This window comes from Opisthocomus hoazin, chromosome 8, assembly GCF_030867145.1.
Source record: "Opisthocomus hoazin isolate bOpiHoa1 chromosome 8, bOpiHoa1.hap1, whole genome shotgun sequence".
Taxonomy (NCBI): Eukaryota; Metazoa; Chordata; class Aves; order Opisthocomiformes; family Opisthocomidae; genus Opisthocomus; species Opisthocomus hoazin.
In genome coordinates this window covers 72775127-72792506 of record NC_134421.1, presented here as the reverse complement: position 1 = coordinate 72792506, position 17380 = coordinate 72775127, and the positions used below count along the sequence as shown (strand labels likewise).

The following is a 17380-nucleotide window of genomic DNA, read 5'->3' as shown; positions in this document are numbered from 1 at the left end:
ACTTACGGGATCTCCTTTACTGCCTTTATAGCCCTGGGATCCAAAAATAGTTATGGGTTCACCCTGGAGAAAGGAGACACAGAGAGATGTAGACACCTGATGATACATGAACTCATGGGTCCCACTGGATGGAACCACGCTTGTTATGATTGGCAAAATTGTAATTCACACGTCTGCAGCGAAGGTTAAGTATTTCCCAAATTGTGATCCAAATGCTGGGGAAGGCACGTACGCTCCACAGCACAACATTAATTAAGGTCAATCTGTCCTTATCTAAAAGCTGCATGATGAATGTGTACAGAAAACTACAAGAAATCTTGAGGTTTGACAGTGAGTCTTGCTCCAAAAAATGTTGGAACCCACTGGCATCGCCCTAGCCTAGATGTCATGGCTGGAAATGGAGCTGTTCATGGCATGACACTGAGGCTGTCAAGGGTGGGACAGGTTCATATCTGACATGGTGCCTTGGCTTCTTCGTCACTGTGTGTCACTTGGGATGTCAAGGTTTGCTTCTCTTCCCAGGTGTGGGAGCTGGCCATAGGCAGGATGGTCAGTGGGTCTACTCATGGTGTCCTGATTTACGGACACAGAACTGGAGCTAAGGACGGGGAGTGACACTTAGGGTATCCCTCAGCAGTAGTTTTTGGAGGGTCAGACTCCCATACTGTCATCCTGAAAGAGACAGTAGCTACAGGCATGCAGTAACCCCATGGATACATCCATGCGAAGCCTATTTATCAGCTCAGCAGCTGAGGAGGCACATTTTGCTCCTCAGGGAGTGAAAAACCTGCGACAAGGGTATTCACATGCAAGAAAGGGCTCTGCTCTGGCCAAGCGATGTTTGTGTCTCCAAAGTGCTGATGCCATCCATAGTACAGAGGGAGCAGGGCTGAAGCCACCTTCTAATGGGCAACTGTAGCCCATTTGAAAAGGGCTCCCTTTACACCAGCTCTCTTCAGTGTTGCAGACATCCCTGTTCAGGATGGCTGCTCCTTGCTGCTGGAGTCTTAACAACCACGCACCAATCAATATTCCCCAAACTTTGACTATCTTTTGCAGTTTATCCAACCATCACCATAAGACCCTGATCAAATTCTGGCTTAATATACCTTCCTGCTTCCCTGCTCTGGAGGGTCTCCAATGGAAACAAGATGGGGCTCAATCAGTTTTGGATACAATAGGGAGAATAAAGACCCTGTAGTTTAATCCAATACACAGCACAGGCTCTAGGATTCGTGCAGTTACTCCTATATTGATCAAGGAGAATTAGAAAGAAAGTTAAGCTGCAATCATATGGAACAAACCCAAGCCAATTATCCCCCCTGCTCCTGTTTTATCTCGCACTCCACTTTATATTTTATTAAGGTATTCTTTGGAAAATGCATTACACATTCCTTCAGCTTGGAAAGTATTTTGGGGCCTCTTCACGAAGCAGATTAAGAATTGATTCGTCTCTGGAAGCGAGTCCCCTTTGAAAGTAGCTTCCTCAGAGACAAATCGGCCTTAATCATTTAATATTGCATGACTCAAAGCCAGAATCATCATGTAGGTTTTCTAAAACTCATTTTCTAACAAGCCATTTCAGCCAGGAAGGAAGTTAACAAAACACTGGGCAGAAGTTCAGGATTTTCTGTGCATTTTCCAGAAGCGCTCAGGGAGTTATTTTCGCATTACCTGCTATGAGCCAGCTCAGGCTTTTAAAGATTGCGATATGCTTTGGGGTGAGCTGGTTATACCAAAATCAGTGGAAATTTTCTTTCTCCCTTAATTCACAGCGGGCATTTTTGTGCCCCAGCAAATAGTTGCCAAAGTGACTTTTTTTTTTTTTGTTGCTTTGTAGGATCCTGCTAAAGCTATCACACAAGCTCAAGCCGGAACCCTGCATCCCGCACAAGGACAGCATTGACAAATCGCCTGGACAAGGTCCTGTGAAGCCTGCTGTAGGTGACCCTGCTTCAGCAGGAGGGTTGGACTAGATGACCCACAGAGGTCCCTTCCAACCCCTACTATTCTGTGGTTCTGTGATTCTGTGAAATTAGACTGAACTCAGTGGAGACCCCCGAGAAGAAGGGGGGCACCTATGTGTTGTCTTCCACTACCTACATGGGTGTACAGTGTGGAAAGGATGGATCCAGGCTCTTCTAGGAGGCACACAATGAAAGGACAGGTTGCAACAAAGGAAACTCCTACTAGACAGAAGGAAATAATTCTTCACCCTGGGGGTGGCCAGATGCCTGAGCAGGGACACAGAGAAGCACACATGAGGCCCTGAGCCTCAGATCCTGAAGCTTTCACTGGCAATGGGATCTTGATCCAGGCACGTGGATGGCAGTGGACACAACACCATGGATCGAAGGTAGGATTTATAGTCCTCTTTGATGAAAGGCATTTGCACCCCATCACCTGGGAACCTTGCGCAGCGCTCCACGCTGAGTGGGCCACCCTCACCCACATGTAACGATATGAATCCTGTAAAATCACCGAGATTCCAGGTATCTGAAAACCCATATAAATACTTTTTACCATTTACGCCTCTGCCTTGTAAGATCACTGACTTATTTAAATTATTGCCCATCTGCTCACTGCTAACTATAACATCCTGAAAACCTTTTACCCCATCTGCCCCAGAAAGTCACAATCTGGAATGTCCTTACTCTTTCTCCTTTGGGTCCCAGAAGTCCCCGATCACCCTGAACAGAGGAAAGAAAAAAAGACAGTGAGTGATTCCCTTTTACTCATTCTTCTTGTGTTGCTCAGTCCACTGATTCACACTCCAAGCCACTAAGATCTATTACAGATGGAAGTCAGTTCCTCTGGGCACTCTGCAAAATTATTAGCTTTCCACAAGAGATTGCGTACAACTAGAATTTATCACATTGACAAAAAATAAAGACCCAGAGGACTGAAGTGGTCTGCCCAGTTCCGTGCTCAGCACATCCATGATCATAGAATGCTTTGGGTTGGAAGGGACCTTTAGAGGTCATCTAGTCCAACCCCCCTGCAGTAAGCAGGGATATTTTCAACTAGACCAGGTTGCTCAGAGCCCTGTCCAACCTGGCCTGGGATGTTTCCAGGTATGGGGCCTCCACTACCTCTCTGGGCAACCTGTTCCAGTGGCTCACCACCTTCACTGTAAAAAATTTCTTCCTTATAGCTAGTCTAAATCTACCCTCCCTTAGTTTAAACCCATTACTCCTTGTCCATTTGCAAGAGGCCTTGCTAAAAAGATTTTCCCCATCCTTCCTGTAGGCCCCTTCAGGTACTGGCAGGCTGCTCTAAGGTCTCCCCGCAGCCTGCTCTTCTCCAGGCTGAACAACCCCAACTCCCTCAGCCTTTCCTTTGTAGGAGAGGTGCTCCAGCCCTCCGATCATTTTTGTGGCCCTCCTCTGGACCTGCTCCAACAGGTCCATGTCCTTCTTGTGCTGAGGGTTCCAGAGCTGGACACAGTAGTAGTCCGGGTGAGGTCTCACCAAAGCAGAGTAGAGTGGCAGCATCACCTCCCTCAACCTGCTGGCCATGCTTCTTTTGATGCAGCTCAGTATACGGTTGGCTGGATGTGGAGCTATTGCTGGATTTCAACCTTCCAATGGGATATAGGATGTCCATGCTGCAGGGATGTGTCTACACTACATCTAGGGTAGGATGGCATCCTATGTAATACAGGATTTCCCAAATTTGAACCTCAAATCTGGCACGCTTTATGAGAGTGTATGAAATAGTAGCTGTTCCTGGAAGTTTTTTTCTAATGGGGATGGTAGATGAGGCTGAAGGATAAGACTCATTCCTGGTGGCATCTCATAATCTTCTCCACTGCTCAAGACTGGTATAGTGACAGCAGAAGAAGGGGGAGGTTGCAAGGACCAGGTGGGGACAGGAGAGGGGAGACAGGCTTTAAAACTGCACTAAAACTGCTTCTGAGTGGCATAGCTGTATGTGGATCCCTCCCCTGGTGTCCCATGGCACACCCCTGACATTTGGGACAAAATCTGCTCTTCTGAGTACTGCATTCTCCAAGGGCTGCAAGTGGGGTGTAGCAGAAGGAGACTGAGGGGACTCGTGCTCACCAATGCCAATGAAAGGGTATGTGTTGCCTGGTGGGCAGTCATCGTCCTGCCGATGCTGTAGGACATCTGCTCCTGAGCCCTCTTCCCCCAACCCTGCGCATTTGGGGATCAACCAGAGCATACCAGGGGTCCCTTGCTGTCCAAACTCCCAAATTTCCTTCCAAAAAGACCTAGGCATGCATAAAGACAGTACACGCCCTCAATTCAGCCCAGCCATTACAAGGGGCTGCTAATACCACTTTACACTTCCACATACTGATCAAGGTCCCCTCCCAGTCCGCCCCCAGAAGATGCTGGGAATATTCCTGCTGTTTTAACAGGAGCATCAGCAGTGTGGGCTGCCGCAGAGAAAGGCTCCTCACAATGGTGCCTTCTTCCAAGGCACCATTTAGATATGGTGACTGTTGCTTACTCTTTCGCCTTTCACACCCGGGAAGCCTTTTACACCCTGCAAGAACATAAAACAACATGTGAAGATAAATACTAGGAGGGAATAATTGTTAGGGAAGAGCAGTCTCCACTCCAAGGCAGAGCTGCCTCCAAGGATGGGGTCCACTATGGAGAAGCTGCTAGTAGGACTGGCACAGGAGCCTCTACTCTCCTTCCTTCGCCCTAAGAGCAATTTGAGAAGTGATTCACAACGGTGCAAAGAGAAAATTTAGCCTCAAGCTTTTGCCCACCACTGGGTCTTGAGCACAAATCAGGATCTCTTGGGAGATGTATAAATTTAGCCGACCTCCCCTATTTTGCAAGCCACGTACTGTGATTTTCGTACCCTTAACATTAATGAGAGGCAGCTCCCACCTCCTAGAGAACGTAGGGGAAGGGGTGCTCCTGGAGGCCTCCTCCTAGATGGGGGTGAGGGGGATCCCCAGCTGTCTCCCCCACAGTGGGTTGGAGCCCCTGGAGACAGAGCCAGGATTGGAATCGTGCCAGGAGAGTTGAAAAGCCATGATGGGCACCTCAGGTATAAACTGTTTGCAAAACTGGGGACTGGCAGCCTTCCATGGCTTCCTTCCAGCCTTCCAAGGTAGCAACTTCCACCTGTAGAACTGGCAGCTCGTCACAGGAGTGGGCATAGACAGGATGGGCAGGGAGGAGACAGAGCACAGACATTTCCCAAAGGACACAAAAGCTGGGCTTTGGCATCCCCCTGTGCTCCATGCTGCTGCTTTGACCACAGAGAGACAACATCTCGCAAGCTCTCGTGGTGCAAGGGCCAGTCTTGCTGAGAAATCAGCCCTTCAGGGACGAGATCCCAGTGCAAAATCTGGTACTGCAACCACCCTTGGCCTCCTGAGGAACTTCATAAAGGTCCATCCTGCTCATAATAACAGGTTCATTCCAGTAGAGAGCCTAATAAATAAAACGGAGTTTGTCGAAATACCAGCTGCGATCTGCGTCTCCCCTGACTCAGTCCCCTAGCAGCGAAAATGGAATTTATAACAGAACAAGACCCTGAAATTCATGCAGGCAAGCAGACCTGACAGAGAAGAACAGAGAAGGAGTGATATTTTAGGAGGACTTTGAAAGCAGCCTGTAGATGAGTCAGCCAAATGGACAAGCGCATAAAGCAGTTGTGCTCTGCATGACACCTTATGTCTCACAGTTGCCTACAGGATTTACACTTGTCATCCCAACACAGCATTGGAATTCAGGTTCCCAAAGTCTCTATCTCCCACTGAAAGCAGCAAGCCATTTTATTTTTTTCATTGCTTATGGGGATTTTGCCAGCCCTGGGCCCACTCTTGCCTGTGTTGTAAAACCTGTCCTTCGTGAAATTTTAACACTCACCATAGTGCCAGTGGGGCCCCGGACGCCCACGATGCCCTCGTCACCCTGTTAGGATGGAGAGGGATAGTGATGGCCATCAGTGAAGACAACTGCAACAGCAACACACCCACTCCCAACTCTGCAAACCATCCCACTGGGGACAACAGGCATTAAGCATGCAGAAGCCCAGATCCTTAAAGGACTTGTTCAACCTCTTCACTTATACCTCCATCAGGTTTAGGTGCCTTAATGCTCCTCTGGATCTGGATTAAAGAGCCTAAAAGACTTGAGATCATCCACACGTCACTGCAGGTAGACGCTGCAGTGTTCACAGAATAATGCTTTGGTCAGACTGAAGCTTCAACTTCTCAGTCCCTGAGAGAAGCAGGCATTTGTTAGGTGATCTGCACCTGATTTAGCATGGTATAAATCACTCCAAAAAGGTGTCTCTTCCTTTCTGTTGGTATACAGAGGTCCTGGTAGGACTTACTCAGAAGCAGCTGTCTGAGGCTGGATGACCTGGTGTGTCCTTCCCCAAGATGTACTTATATCCAACAAAGGCATGTGCAGCTGGGGACAGAGGTGTGAGATGTTCCTGGGACAGAGAGATTTCTTCCCCTGGTTAGAGGGCTCAGTAGCTTTTCTGCACATTCATAACTCATCGCTGAACGTGATTTCAGCAGGACTCAACACAATAAATAAGGCAGCCACGAATACACCTGGAACTCACACCATTGACTTTCAGAAGGAAGAGACCACCAATCAACTGCTCAACAGTAACTTGTGCCTTTGGAGACCAATGTGAGACCTATCTTCATGTCCAGCTCTGGTTTCCAGATGCTGCAGACCTTTTTCTGAGCCTCCCTTTGTATGCTGTTGGCTCCTAATAACCCTTCCTATGAGGGATGGATGTGCTGATGGGTCTGTAAAGTCCTTTTATGACCTCCCAAGATAGATCCTACAAGACTTACTTGTCTTTAAGATGCCTACACTTAGGCCAAATTTAGATCTCTCACATAAAGCCAATGTAATTTGAGATTCCGTGATTACTTTAGATTTATGCTGGAGTCAGAAGAGCAGAAACATTATTTCATCATTTCCTTCAGATAATGAAGCTTGAGCAAGGTTTACCCCAGACCTTTCACAGCTGCTGACATTCTCATTAAGTGTTTTGTCTCAGGGGCCTCATTGAACAGTTCTGCTGGCAGATGGGGAGTTTGTCTAAATGGATTGCGGCATAAAATCAGTTTATTCGTGGAACAGCCACAGAAGCAGCAAATTGAAACATGGCCTTTGATTACAACTCAAGAGGGTCTCCCTGGGGTCTTTGCCAGAAGGAGACTAAAACTTCTCAGCAGCGTGAGGAAAAGTGAACGCTGCTCCCCCAAGGATGACGGGAGCTGGTTTCCTTATGCCAGGACAACAGGAGGGAAGAGGGGAACGAGGATAAGAGAGCTGGAGGAAGGCAGCATCCCCAAAGTGTACAAAAGTGAGGCGGTTCCTCATGGAACTGCTAGGATTAAAACATGCGGATGTAGGGGTGTAGATATTGCCTTCAATGCTCCCATCTAGCCAATGAAACCATGGCTAACACAGTCAGTGGGTCAGGATTCACTTGGCCATGCAGCTGGCCCATGCGATCTGAAACGTTTGAGGGTGTCTAATTATGGGGGGCGTGCTAATTGCAACCTGGGGACAGATTCTGGTCAGCGCTAGCTCCGGCTCGGCATAGCAGTGTCCATGACCTCCAAATCTGGCTGGTGAAAGCTGCAAGTACCCAAGCCAGGAACGTTCATGGAGAGACCTACCCGAGGGCCAGGCAGTCCACGGGGACCTCTTGGGCCAGCTGCTCCAATGCCGATTTCTCCCTGAGGAACAGAGAATCCCAGAGGTCTCATTCAGACACCACATCACATGATTGCTGATTAGTTTGACCATGATTTAAAAGTCACAGAAAGAGTCAGAAGACTCACTTCCATTCAATTTCTGCTGCTTTCTCTGGAGGATGCTCCAGCAACCATGGGGAAGAAGGGCATGAGGGTGAAAGAGGGATGAAGTGGCTGGATGGGATCAGGGATAAGGAGCTGGGGAGGGCAGTGGGCTGTCCCATTGCCATCCCACGATCTCAGCTGGTTGTGACCTACCTGGAAGGTTGACACTGACCTTGTTGCCTTTGGGTCCAGGTGTCCCAGGAGTCCCCTGTATGATGAGGAAAACAAAATATAAGGGAGGTTTTGCTTAGCATGTCCTCAATGCTCTTCTGTCCCGTGAAAGCGCATCCAGCCCAGATACCAGGCCCTCAAGCTCTCTCCCAAGCCATCCCTCTGCTGCTCAAAAGACACTGGGGTGATGTACAGAAGTCACCTCTTTTCCTGGAGATCCTGATGGTCCTGTGGGCCCAGCAAATCCATTCCGTCCTCTCTTCCCACGCTCACCCTTGAAAACAAAATTCTTTGAGGAGGAGAACACTCTGATGGAAATGTCTTGCTTTACCTCATTCAGCCAGAAAAGTAGGAGCTGGTGCCCCTAGGTGTTGCCTGCAATGGCTGAAAGCAGGAGGAATAGCCATCGGGGTGCTCCTTGTGCGGGCCTCTTGTCATTGAGGAGAAGGGACTCCAGCTACACCAAGACCCTGAGTTTAGGCAGATTGCTGCCCCCCACCCCACCTCCGGATAAGCCTCCTTGTCCCTGCAGTGAGACCTACCCATTGTTTCCTCTGTTCCCAGGGACTACTGACCCCAGAACCCTTTGTTCATATCCCCTGTGCTATCACCACTCCTTTTCTTCGCAGTCATCTCATCAAGTCACATCACTAAGTTTAAAAGGACTACAGCGGGTCCCCACCTTGCTTGGAGCTCCACCGTTGGGTTTTTTTGAACTTCAGGGACATCCTCCTGTACCAAACCTTTTGGCATGTCTTTTTCCCTATTACATCAGTTGGTCTAATACTCGCTGTTACCTCTCCTTTTTGCAACCAGGCTTTGTTCCTGCTTCTCTTTACTGACTAGGTATAGGCTCAGGGTCTGGAGATCTGGATAGATGGGGGCTTGAACCACAGTGGACACTCAGCGTAGGCAGTCTCAGTAGGAACATCACTGTTCTCACCTTGAGGTGGCTAACACAACACATGCAGTTCCCTCACTGCACAACACCTACCTTCTGTCCTGGCTTCCCAGGCAGACCTGGAGCCCCTCTGTCCCCCTGTGACCCGGGGGTGCCAGCATTGCCGCGAATTCCCTGGATGCCCTGAGCTCCTGGAGGTCCTGGGGCCCCTGGCTCACCCTGTTGAGTGAATCAGAAGGAATTTGGATCTTAGGAGGGATTAACCTCCCCCTTAAAGGTCCTGGAGAAAGCCTGGGGTGTTTCCTTGAATTCGCATGACCAGTACACAGAACTGGAGGCATCACCTCCTGCCCTGGAGTATAAGAGAGGTCTTAGGGCTAGAGAAAGGGCTGTACTATGCCTTGCTAAGCGAGGACCCCTTACCTGCAGACCTTCAGAGCTCTCCAGTGAATGCAAACCCTGCAGACATGTAACATCCCAAGGGATCTCAGAAATGCATCTCTGCTGAGACCACAATTCCCTGGATTGTTTTCACAGCCATATTTAACAGCCTAATCTAGCTGAAGATGTCTCTGCTCATTGTAGGATGGTTGGACTAGATGATCTTTAAAGGTCCCTTCCAACCCAAACCATTCTATGATTCTACGATCTTTATCCTCTGGATCTCACCTGCTTTGAAATGACCCTTTGGAGGACACAGAGCACTCCTTCTGTTCCAAACCCATGTGATGGTGTTCCTGCCTTCCCAGGCTGGGACTGGCTTTGGTACTTTATCTTTGTAGCTCTAGACAGCTCTGTGCTCCACACCCAGAGGTGGAAAACAAGGACTACAAAGAGAAAGACCCAGAAAAATACAAGTGACATCCTATCTAGAAGAGAAAAAAGGCTTACCTTAAATCCAGGTGGCCCAGCCTGACCAATGGGACCTCTGAACCCAATTCCTGGTTCTCCCTGTGAAGAGAAGATGATCAGGAGAAATCAAGATCACTCCTTCCACTGCAGGCCCATCAGAATGAGAGCTTGCATCATGCTGCTCCCTGGAAACCCAGCTGAAGTCCCCCAGAGCTGATCCTACATTGAGGGTTTCTACAGAGCCCTCACTGACCATCACATCTCCTCTAGTTGATGGGAAGTCTTATCTGACCTGGAGAGACAAAGTTGCTGAGAGCATTTAAACAGTTTTAGAAAAGAGGGGATCTGAGTTGCAGCAATATTACTGGAGATGGTGTCAGAGGACTCTGGGCGAGACTCATATCTTCTGACATATTACTCTATTATAAGGTGGATGTCCTGTCTATGTGAGCCATCTGGAGTCCTTCCCTAGTCAACAGAGAGATGCTGGGTCCCCAGCGAGTGACTGACCCCACATTTCAGGAGGTTACCCTGAGATGGGAAGGTTAGGTATGGCAAAAGGTGGAGGGGGAGCAGGAGGCAAGCTCTTGCAGTGTAAGAAGAGACACCCCTGACTGGTATCAACATTGCTCTTTACCTTTTGACCATTTTCACCTCTGTCTCCTTTGGTGCCCTATGAAATAAAGAGAGAGTTACCAAGCCTGTGAAGAGGTCATGTGAAATACCACCTCAGTGCAATGCTAAGCAAGAGCAAAGGTTGACACTTATGCTCATAGCCAACGGCAGCATGGAGCAACTGGCCCCTCCAACCTCCATCTCTTTTCTCCAGAGGACGTGGGCAGTGGCCGCACGACTGAGGAAGAGCCAACAGCCCTGATAGAAAGCCAACACTGCTCCTAAGAAGGACATGGAGTAATGAGCAGGCTTGGAATTTCCTATGGCAATCTCTAATGCCGAATTTGGGCCACTTTGCTGGTAATGCTGTCCTGCTCCAGCTGCTGATACCGACTCCACAGCTCACCTTTTCTCCAGGCTTCCCCATCTCCCCAGGCTGCCCCTGCAAGACAAAAGCCATCACCTTCCAGCCGCCTCCCCTCCCTCCCTCCCTTTTCATGTCTGTATCCCCAGGCTGCTGCACCACACAGATGTGTAAAGAGTAGCCCATGCAAAGTAGACCTTCCCCATTGGGCTGTGCCTTTTAACAGCGCTGCCTTGTCTGCCTTTCTCCTGAATATCTGGGTCCCACCACCCTGGATCTGTCATTTGGTCCCTGTAAGACTTCGCTACCAAAAGTGTTCAAGAAATGGTGTTTTGTGTGGCCCTCCCTCCATCCCTGCCCTCCTGTCTGGGTCAGTTCACTGATCCAGCAGAAAACAAACAGCAGGAAACCCCCTGAATGTTCTGCGTTCACCCCTAAGTACATGGCAGATGCACGTTAGCACTGCTGGGAAGGAGCAGAAACACGCAGCCAGGTTCAGGGATAAAGGCGGGACTGTGGCAACCCCCATTTACATTGGCAAAGTCTCCCACAGACCCTGAATGTCCTCTCCATCAGCACATCCCCAGCTGCCTCTCCCTTTCCAGACCCTCTTAGCACAGAAAGCCTTCTCCTGGTCTCCGAGGCTCAGGCCAGAAAAGTGCTCTCGCTACCTTTTCTCCTTTGTCTCCACAGGCTCCTGGAGCTCCCATTTCTCCCTGGAAAACAACAGGCAACCCCTTCAACTGCAAACATGCATTGCTACAAGGAATTCGGACCAGGTGGGTGCTGTCCTCATTCCTGCAGCAGCTTTAGGCAAACGTCTGAGGAGGAACCCCTCATTTCCACCACTTGTATTCCCAAACCGGACTGGGGATGTCCCTAATACCCAACCCTCTTATCCTGCACAGTGGAAATGCAGAGAGAGAAAACATAAATTGCAGAGTAAGGGCCAGATACGAATGGTAAGCTGAGGGTCTCCCTGCCCCAGGCCACTGCAGATGTTAAAAGATGCCGTGAGTTTAAGGGAGATGGAAGAAGTTCACAGAGGAGAGATTAAGGATCCCCCAAAACACAAACTCCACATCTGGATCAGCTGTGGAAGGTTCAAGCCTGGGATCTCTGCTCATTACCAATGGCCTGAACTGATGATTACTACCGCTTGAACCCACCGGTCTGGACAATTTTCACCCATGACTCCTCAACCTCCAAATGAAACTGCCCTGGTAGACAGATCACTGTCCTGGCTTCCCCCAGTGCTATTTGGTATCTACATTAAAAGGTGAAACAAAAGCACTGACCTTTTGGCCATGGGAAGTTGGATCTGCTGGGCCAGTTTCCTCCTTCTGCAAGAAAACAGAAAATATAGACATATAGAATGGAACTGGGATGCAATATGATGGGAGAAAGGACCAGTCGCATCCTCACCGCATGTAGGTGCGATAACAGAAGTACAACCTGAATGCTGTACCTGAATTCTCCTCGGACGATGAGGGCCTGGGTATGCCTTGAATTCAAAAAGAAAAGAGGAAAGTGGGAGAGCAGTTGGAGGAACGTTTCGCCATGGAAAAGACATCTCCGAGCAGCGACATGTTAGCCGGACAGTGGAGAGATTGGAGGCATCTCATAGGGAAGTTCTGTGGTATCAGGGATCAGGAGACCCCCATGGGAATGCCCCTGGTTGGAGATGGGGTGATCTCCAGGCTCCTTCTGATCTGCTCCAGCCCAGGTGGGACATTTAGAACCTGGTGCTACCTGTTGCATACAAGCTGCCAGGGTCTGTGAACGAAGAAATGCCTCAGTACCAGGCTTCTGGCAACGGCACAGGCATCCCATCTCAACCCTTTGTGGAGGCCTATGAGAAGATGGGTTTCCTCATGGCATGGATGAGCTCAGCTCAGTGCTGGCATTCCTCTTCACAGAATCACAGAATGTTAGGGGTTGGAAGGGACCTCTGTGGGTCACTCAGTCCAACCCCCTGCCAAAGCAGGGTCACCCAGAGCAGGCTGCACAGGACCTTGTCCAGGTGGGGCTTGAATATCTCCAGAGAAGGAGACTCCACAACCTCCCTGGGCAGCCTGGGCCAGTGCTCCATCACCCTCAGAGGGAAGAAGTTCTTCCTTGTGTTCAGCTGGAACTTCCTCTGCTTCAGTTTGTGCCCATTGCCCCTTGTCCTGTCGCTGGGCACCACTGGAAGGAGTCTGGCCCCGTCCTCCTGACACCCACCCTTCAGATATTTAGAGGCATTTCGAAGGTCCCCTCTCAGCCTTCTCTTCTTCAGGCTGAACAAGCCCAGCTCCCTCAGTCTCTCCTCGTAGCAGAGATGCTCCAGTCCCCTCATCATCCTCGTAGCCCTCTGCTGGACTCTCTCCAGTAGCTCCTCATCTTTCTTGAGCTGGGGAGCCCAGAACTGGACACAGCACTGCAGATGGGGCCTCAGCAGGGCAGAACAGAGGGGGAGAAGAACCTCCCTCGACCTCTTGGGAACGCAGGGTGAGCGTCACTCACTGCTTTCAAAGAAATTCATTCAAACTTAGGGGAAATCTGTTGTTCAGAATTTTTTCGTCTTTAACTCCTGGAAATAGGTCTTAAATTTTGTAAAAATTAACTCTTCACACTTTCCTTTTCTGGCATATTGTGTTAAAGTTGGCAACGTAATTGTGCAAATGTGTCAGAGATGTTTGTGTTGATAAACACCCACATATATTTACACACTTAGACACACATACAAACATCTGCTATACTCTCAGGACACAAACCACCCTTCAGTTATGCTGCTTTCCCCATAAACCAGGTTACTATGTTCCCTCATTTATTAAGTTTGATTTTCTTCTGTTTTCCGAGCATCATGTTTCCCTTGACAGATACAGGTAGAACAATCTGCTCTGCCAAGAAAAACAGCTTCTTTGCAGCTGTTTCTTGCTTGATTTATTAATATTTATCACTAACCTTTCACCCCCACTCTACATTCATCGTGACTTTGCACAAGTGAGAGGCAATTGGGGTTCCCCTTGCATCCGTGTGTTTGAAGACACCCTTGTATGGGGTCTTCACTCACCGTGAATCCAGACACGGATTTCTGAGCTCCCGGGGCACCGGGGCGATGAACCTGTGATGGAGCCAACAAAGAAGGGTCACTACTTCCTCCTGGGTCACACTGATGGTTCTGCTCTTACACACTGGCCAGCCTAAAGTGGCCGCGGTGAAGCAAGGGCTTTACCGTGTGTCTCTCGTGCTCGGCAGATCTCCTGGCTCTAACGTGCCTTGGGAGCGCAGAGCCATCATCTGAATTCATATTTTCCTGTGGGAAGGGAAACAGCATCCTGCTGAGCACGTAATATTATATATATAGCAATATATATGTTATTTAGCACCGTGCAATTATTTTAGTGCTATTTCAAAGAAATAAGACCCACCTAAAACATTGCAACTTTGAACTTTAAATGCCTTCCTGCACCAGCCATGCCCAAATAACACCTGCTATGCACGTAATGTACCCATCGTATCTGATTGGAATAAGACAACTATTAATGCCTGTTAATGTCTACATGTTAATCTGCCACTTGGTGATGTTTGCAGTGCTCATGATTTTGGCTGATATATATTTAAGGCACACAGAGTAAAGCTTGTACAAATAGTTACTGGCCTGGCTCATAAACTGCTTGTTCTTTTGCATATTAGCAACGGTAAATTATCTACTTGCTGTTGTAAAAATTGTAATATTCCTAGCTGCTGGATATCTCAGCTTACAGCAATTATTTCCTGAACCACACAGCAGAAGTACCGCAGAGTAGTTTTGGTGAATGTTTTGATATGAAAGCAAAAAAAGCTGTGGAGCGATTTATAACAAAAGAAAGCTGTGCACCTCTTTGCACCCAAAACCCAACCCTGAGACCTGCCAGGAGCACATGAAGGAGAGGGAAAAATCAGGATGGAGTGCAGTTATCTAGCATTATTCCCACATTTTTTGTTGCAGAAACAAATCCCTGGATTTATCTGAATTAATTTCACCCAGAAGTATATGTTAGATGGTTAAAGTTAAGGGAAAGCAAATCCTAAATCAAGGACTTGCAAAAAATGCTGGCTAGTGCAGCCCTGGACATGATGTTGTGAGGTTTTCAGGGATGATAGTCCTGTTCTGCTGAACTTTAACTAGACAGACCATGGTTTCACCTAGTGGCTAATGAACCCAGGAAGTTTCTGACTCACCAAAACACGTAAAGGAAAAAAAAAATATTTTGGTCCAATTAAAATTGAAATTCTTTACTGAAACGTGGTGAGGAGAGGAAGGAGAAACAGAAGACAGGTCAGTGATGTGGGACAGGCTAGTGTTTTTGTGGGACAGGCTAGAGAAACGTCTCCCAGGCTTACGCAGAGGTGATCTGGGTGGATCAGATGAGACCACTTTGACGTTCCCATCCATCCTGCACCAGATCACAGCTCATCTGCATGCAGACCGGCTGTAAAACGCTGCTGCTCCTTCGCACGGGTCCACATTCAATCTGCAGGTGTCCAAATAGCGTCACAAGGCAGTGGCGAAGCGAGCCCACGGGTTGCCAAGACCTTGCCGAGGTTCTGAAGGCGACCCGTATGCATGCGATCTCATAAAGCTGCCATTTCCTGGGGTGGTGGGAAATTGCAGGGGGTAATAACTCTCCTTCATTCTGCAATTCCTCTGCGATTTTAGCAGCTTCTTGCTCTGAGGTGCCAGCAATAAGGCACCTCAAAGAAAAGTGGAGAGGCTGCTGCTTTCTAAAGGAATGATTTACTGATGGCATGTGGCAGCGTAAAAGAAAAAAGGAAAAGACAGAAGGAAGAAAAGGAGGAAAGGAACGGTTAATATTAGGACAGGAAAGAGAAAAATGGAAATAAAAGGGGGAGTAAAAAAAAGTGTTCCTGCAAAGAAAGAGGAAAGAGAGAAATAGAAAAGGCTGAGAAGATATCAGGTAGGAAAATTAAGTGACTATGGGTTTATCCACATGGAGACAACAGGGACATTTATCTGAATTAACTCTGAAAATGAGTAAGCCTAACTGCAGGGGAGCTGGGAGATGGAGAAGGCAGGAATTGGCTGATACGGTCAAGTAGCACCAAAGAAGTCACACATCCATGGAAAGAGTAACTGACCACCACTTCTCACATGGGCACGTGTACCTGGGCTCATCCTGCCTTTTCATATCAGTTAATTTGCTTCCCCCATTAACTCCTGACAGCCAGAAATTGCACCTCTGAGATGAAGCTCTTGGGCTATTACAGGCTGCTTCTCTCTAGGGCCCCATGAACCTTTTAACAGGTAAAATTCGTGATTGCAGCTGCTGCTGACAGGAAAACAACCGACTCTATTTCACCTCTTTCGCATCGCTCTCCGCTGAGTTCAGTTTGGCCGCGGGAGCTATCAGGGATGAGAGGATATGGGAGCTGCAGGGAAAGAGGGGCTGCTCCTGTTTCCCTGATTTTGGGACACATTTTTTCCTCCTCCTGAGGATAAAGGGGATTTTACATCAAATGCAGCTGAGCAAAACACCCTTGGGGTGCAGAGCCCATGGTGCTGGGGGGGGGTAGGGGGGGTTGAAGTGCCCTAAAAAAATTGTGGCGGCTGTTCCACTTTTATAAATGCCCTTACCAAAACGGGGATCATCGGACAGGAAAGCAGAAAGGGTAGTGCTACCGGCCCATCTTTCAAACAGCTCTTCATTCGACCGGGGAATCCTCTGGGCTGGGATTCAGAAAAAGGTGTCTGGCAATACCGAGTTGCAGGACGGCACCAATAATTATTGCCAAACGCCCAGGCACAGCATTGCCTTTGGATGGCACTGATGTTCAAAAAACGTGTGGATGTGGCACTTGGGGACATGGTTTAGCGGACATGGTGGTGTTGGGTTGACGGTTGCACTTGATGATCTTAGAGGTCTTTTCCAACCTTAATGATTCTGTGACTCTATGATATCGCATGCACTAATCCACAGGGCTCTTGCACACCAGCCCCAACGGGGCAGATCATCTCTGCAAACCCAAAGTGCAAACTTTTCCCCAGCTCTCTGTGCTCTGCTCTTGATAACTCAGGCAGCGACAGACGAGGAATCGCTGCCTTGTCCCATCTCCCTACAGCCTGCTCCTGGGGTTAATCAGCTTGAGCTCTAATTTCCCATTTGAATTATAAATCTTCAGTTTCCTCCCTCCACTCTCCTGCCTTTCACTGCGAGATTAAAGAGCCTTTTAACATTTGGTATCTCCTCCCTGTGAAAAATCTTCAATGGAGCAATCAAGTCATCTCAGGAACCCTGATTTTGGCTAAAAAATGTCCAGGTTTCTTGTGATAAATGAACCTGCAAGCCACCTACAAATCAGTTTTGTGGCTCTGCTCTGCACTTCCTATTGGACTTTAAAAAAGAGTGGCATCCCAAACAGAAGACACACAAGTCTTGTCTTGGTCTTGAAATTAATTCTTTATGCCCCTGATTACTGAAGACAATACTCCTTTCTGCCCAAATGTCACATTTGGCAGGGCCACACGATCCTTTTTTCTTTCCTGGTGCCATGGCCACGGTGCTTGGGCACACGGATGCACTTCGCTCCCGGACTCCAAACAAACAGGGGTCACTCCTGTTTCATTGAGGAAGAAGCTGTGTCTGTGGTGGGTCTCATTTATTAA

At 48.5% G+C, this 17380-nt stretch overlaps 1 protein-coding gene across 1 annotated transcript in view; it reads right to left on the bottom strand.

Annotated features, from left to right (window-relative positions):
- The window catches only part of LOC142362173 (uncharacterized), a 137726-nt gene that overhangs the window by 28952 nt on the left and 91394 nt on the right, over positions 1–17380 (bottom strand). The window contains exons 53-68 of the mRNA XM_075428237.1: positions 13949–14029; positions 13787–13837; positions 12200–12235; positions 12030–12074; positions 11403–11447; positions 10774–10809; positions 10390–10425; positions 9792–9851; positions 8994–9119; positions 8202–8273; positions 8001–8036; positions 7646–7705; positions 5859–5903; positions 4477–4512; positions 2655–2690; positions 7–63 (exon numbers count right to left, since the gene is read on the bottom strand). Of these exons, the coding sequence (XP_075284352.1) occupies positions 7–63; positions 2655–2690; positions 4477–4512; positions 5859–5903; positions 7646–7705; positions 8001–8036; positions 8202–8273; positions 8994–9119; positions 9792–9851; positions 10390–10425; positions 10774–10809; positions 11403–11447; positions 12030–12074; positions 12200–12235; positions 13787–13837; positions 13949–14029 (858 nt within the window). The remainder of the gene's footprint in view (positions 1–6; positions 64–2654; positions 2691–4476; positions 4513–5858; positions 5904–7645; positions 7706–8000; positions 8037–8201; positions 8274–8993; positions 9120–9791; positions 9852–10389; positions 10426–10773; positions 10810–11402; positions 11448–12029; positions 12075–12199; positions 12236–13786; positions 13838–13948; positions 14030–17380) is intronic.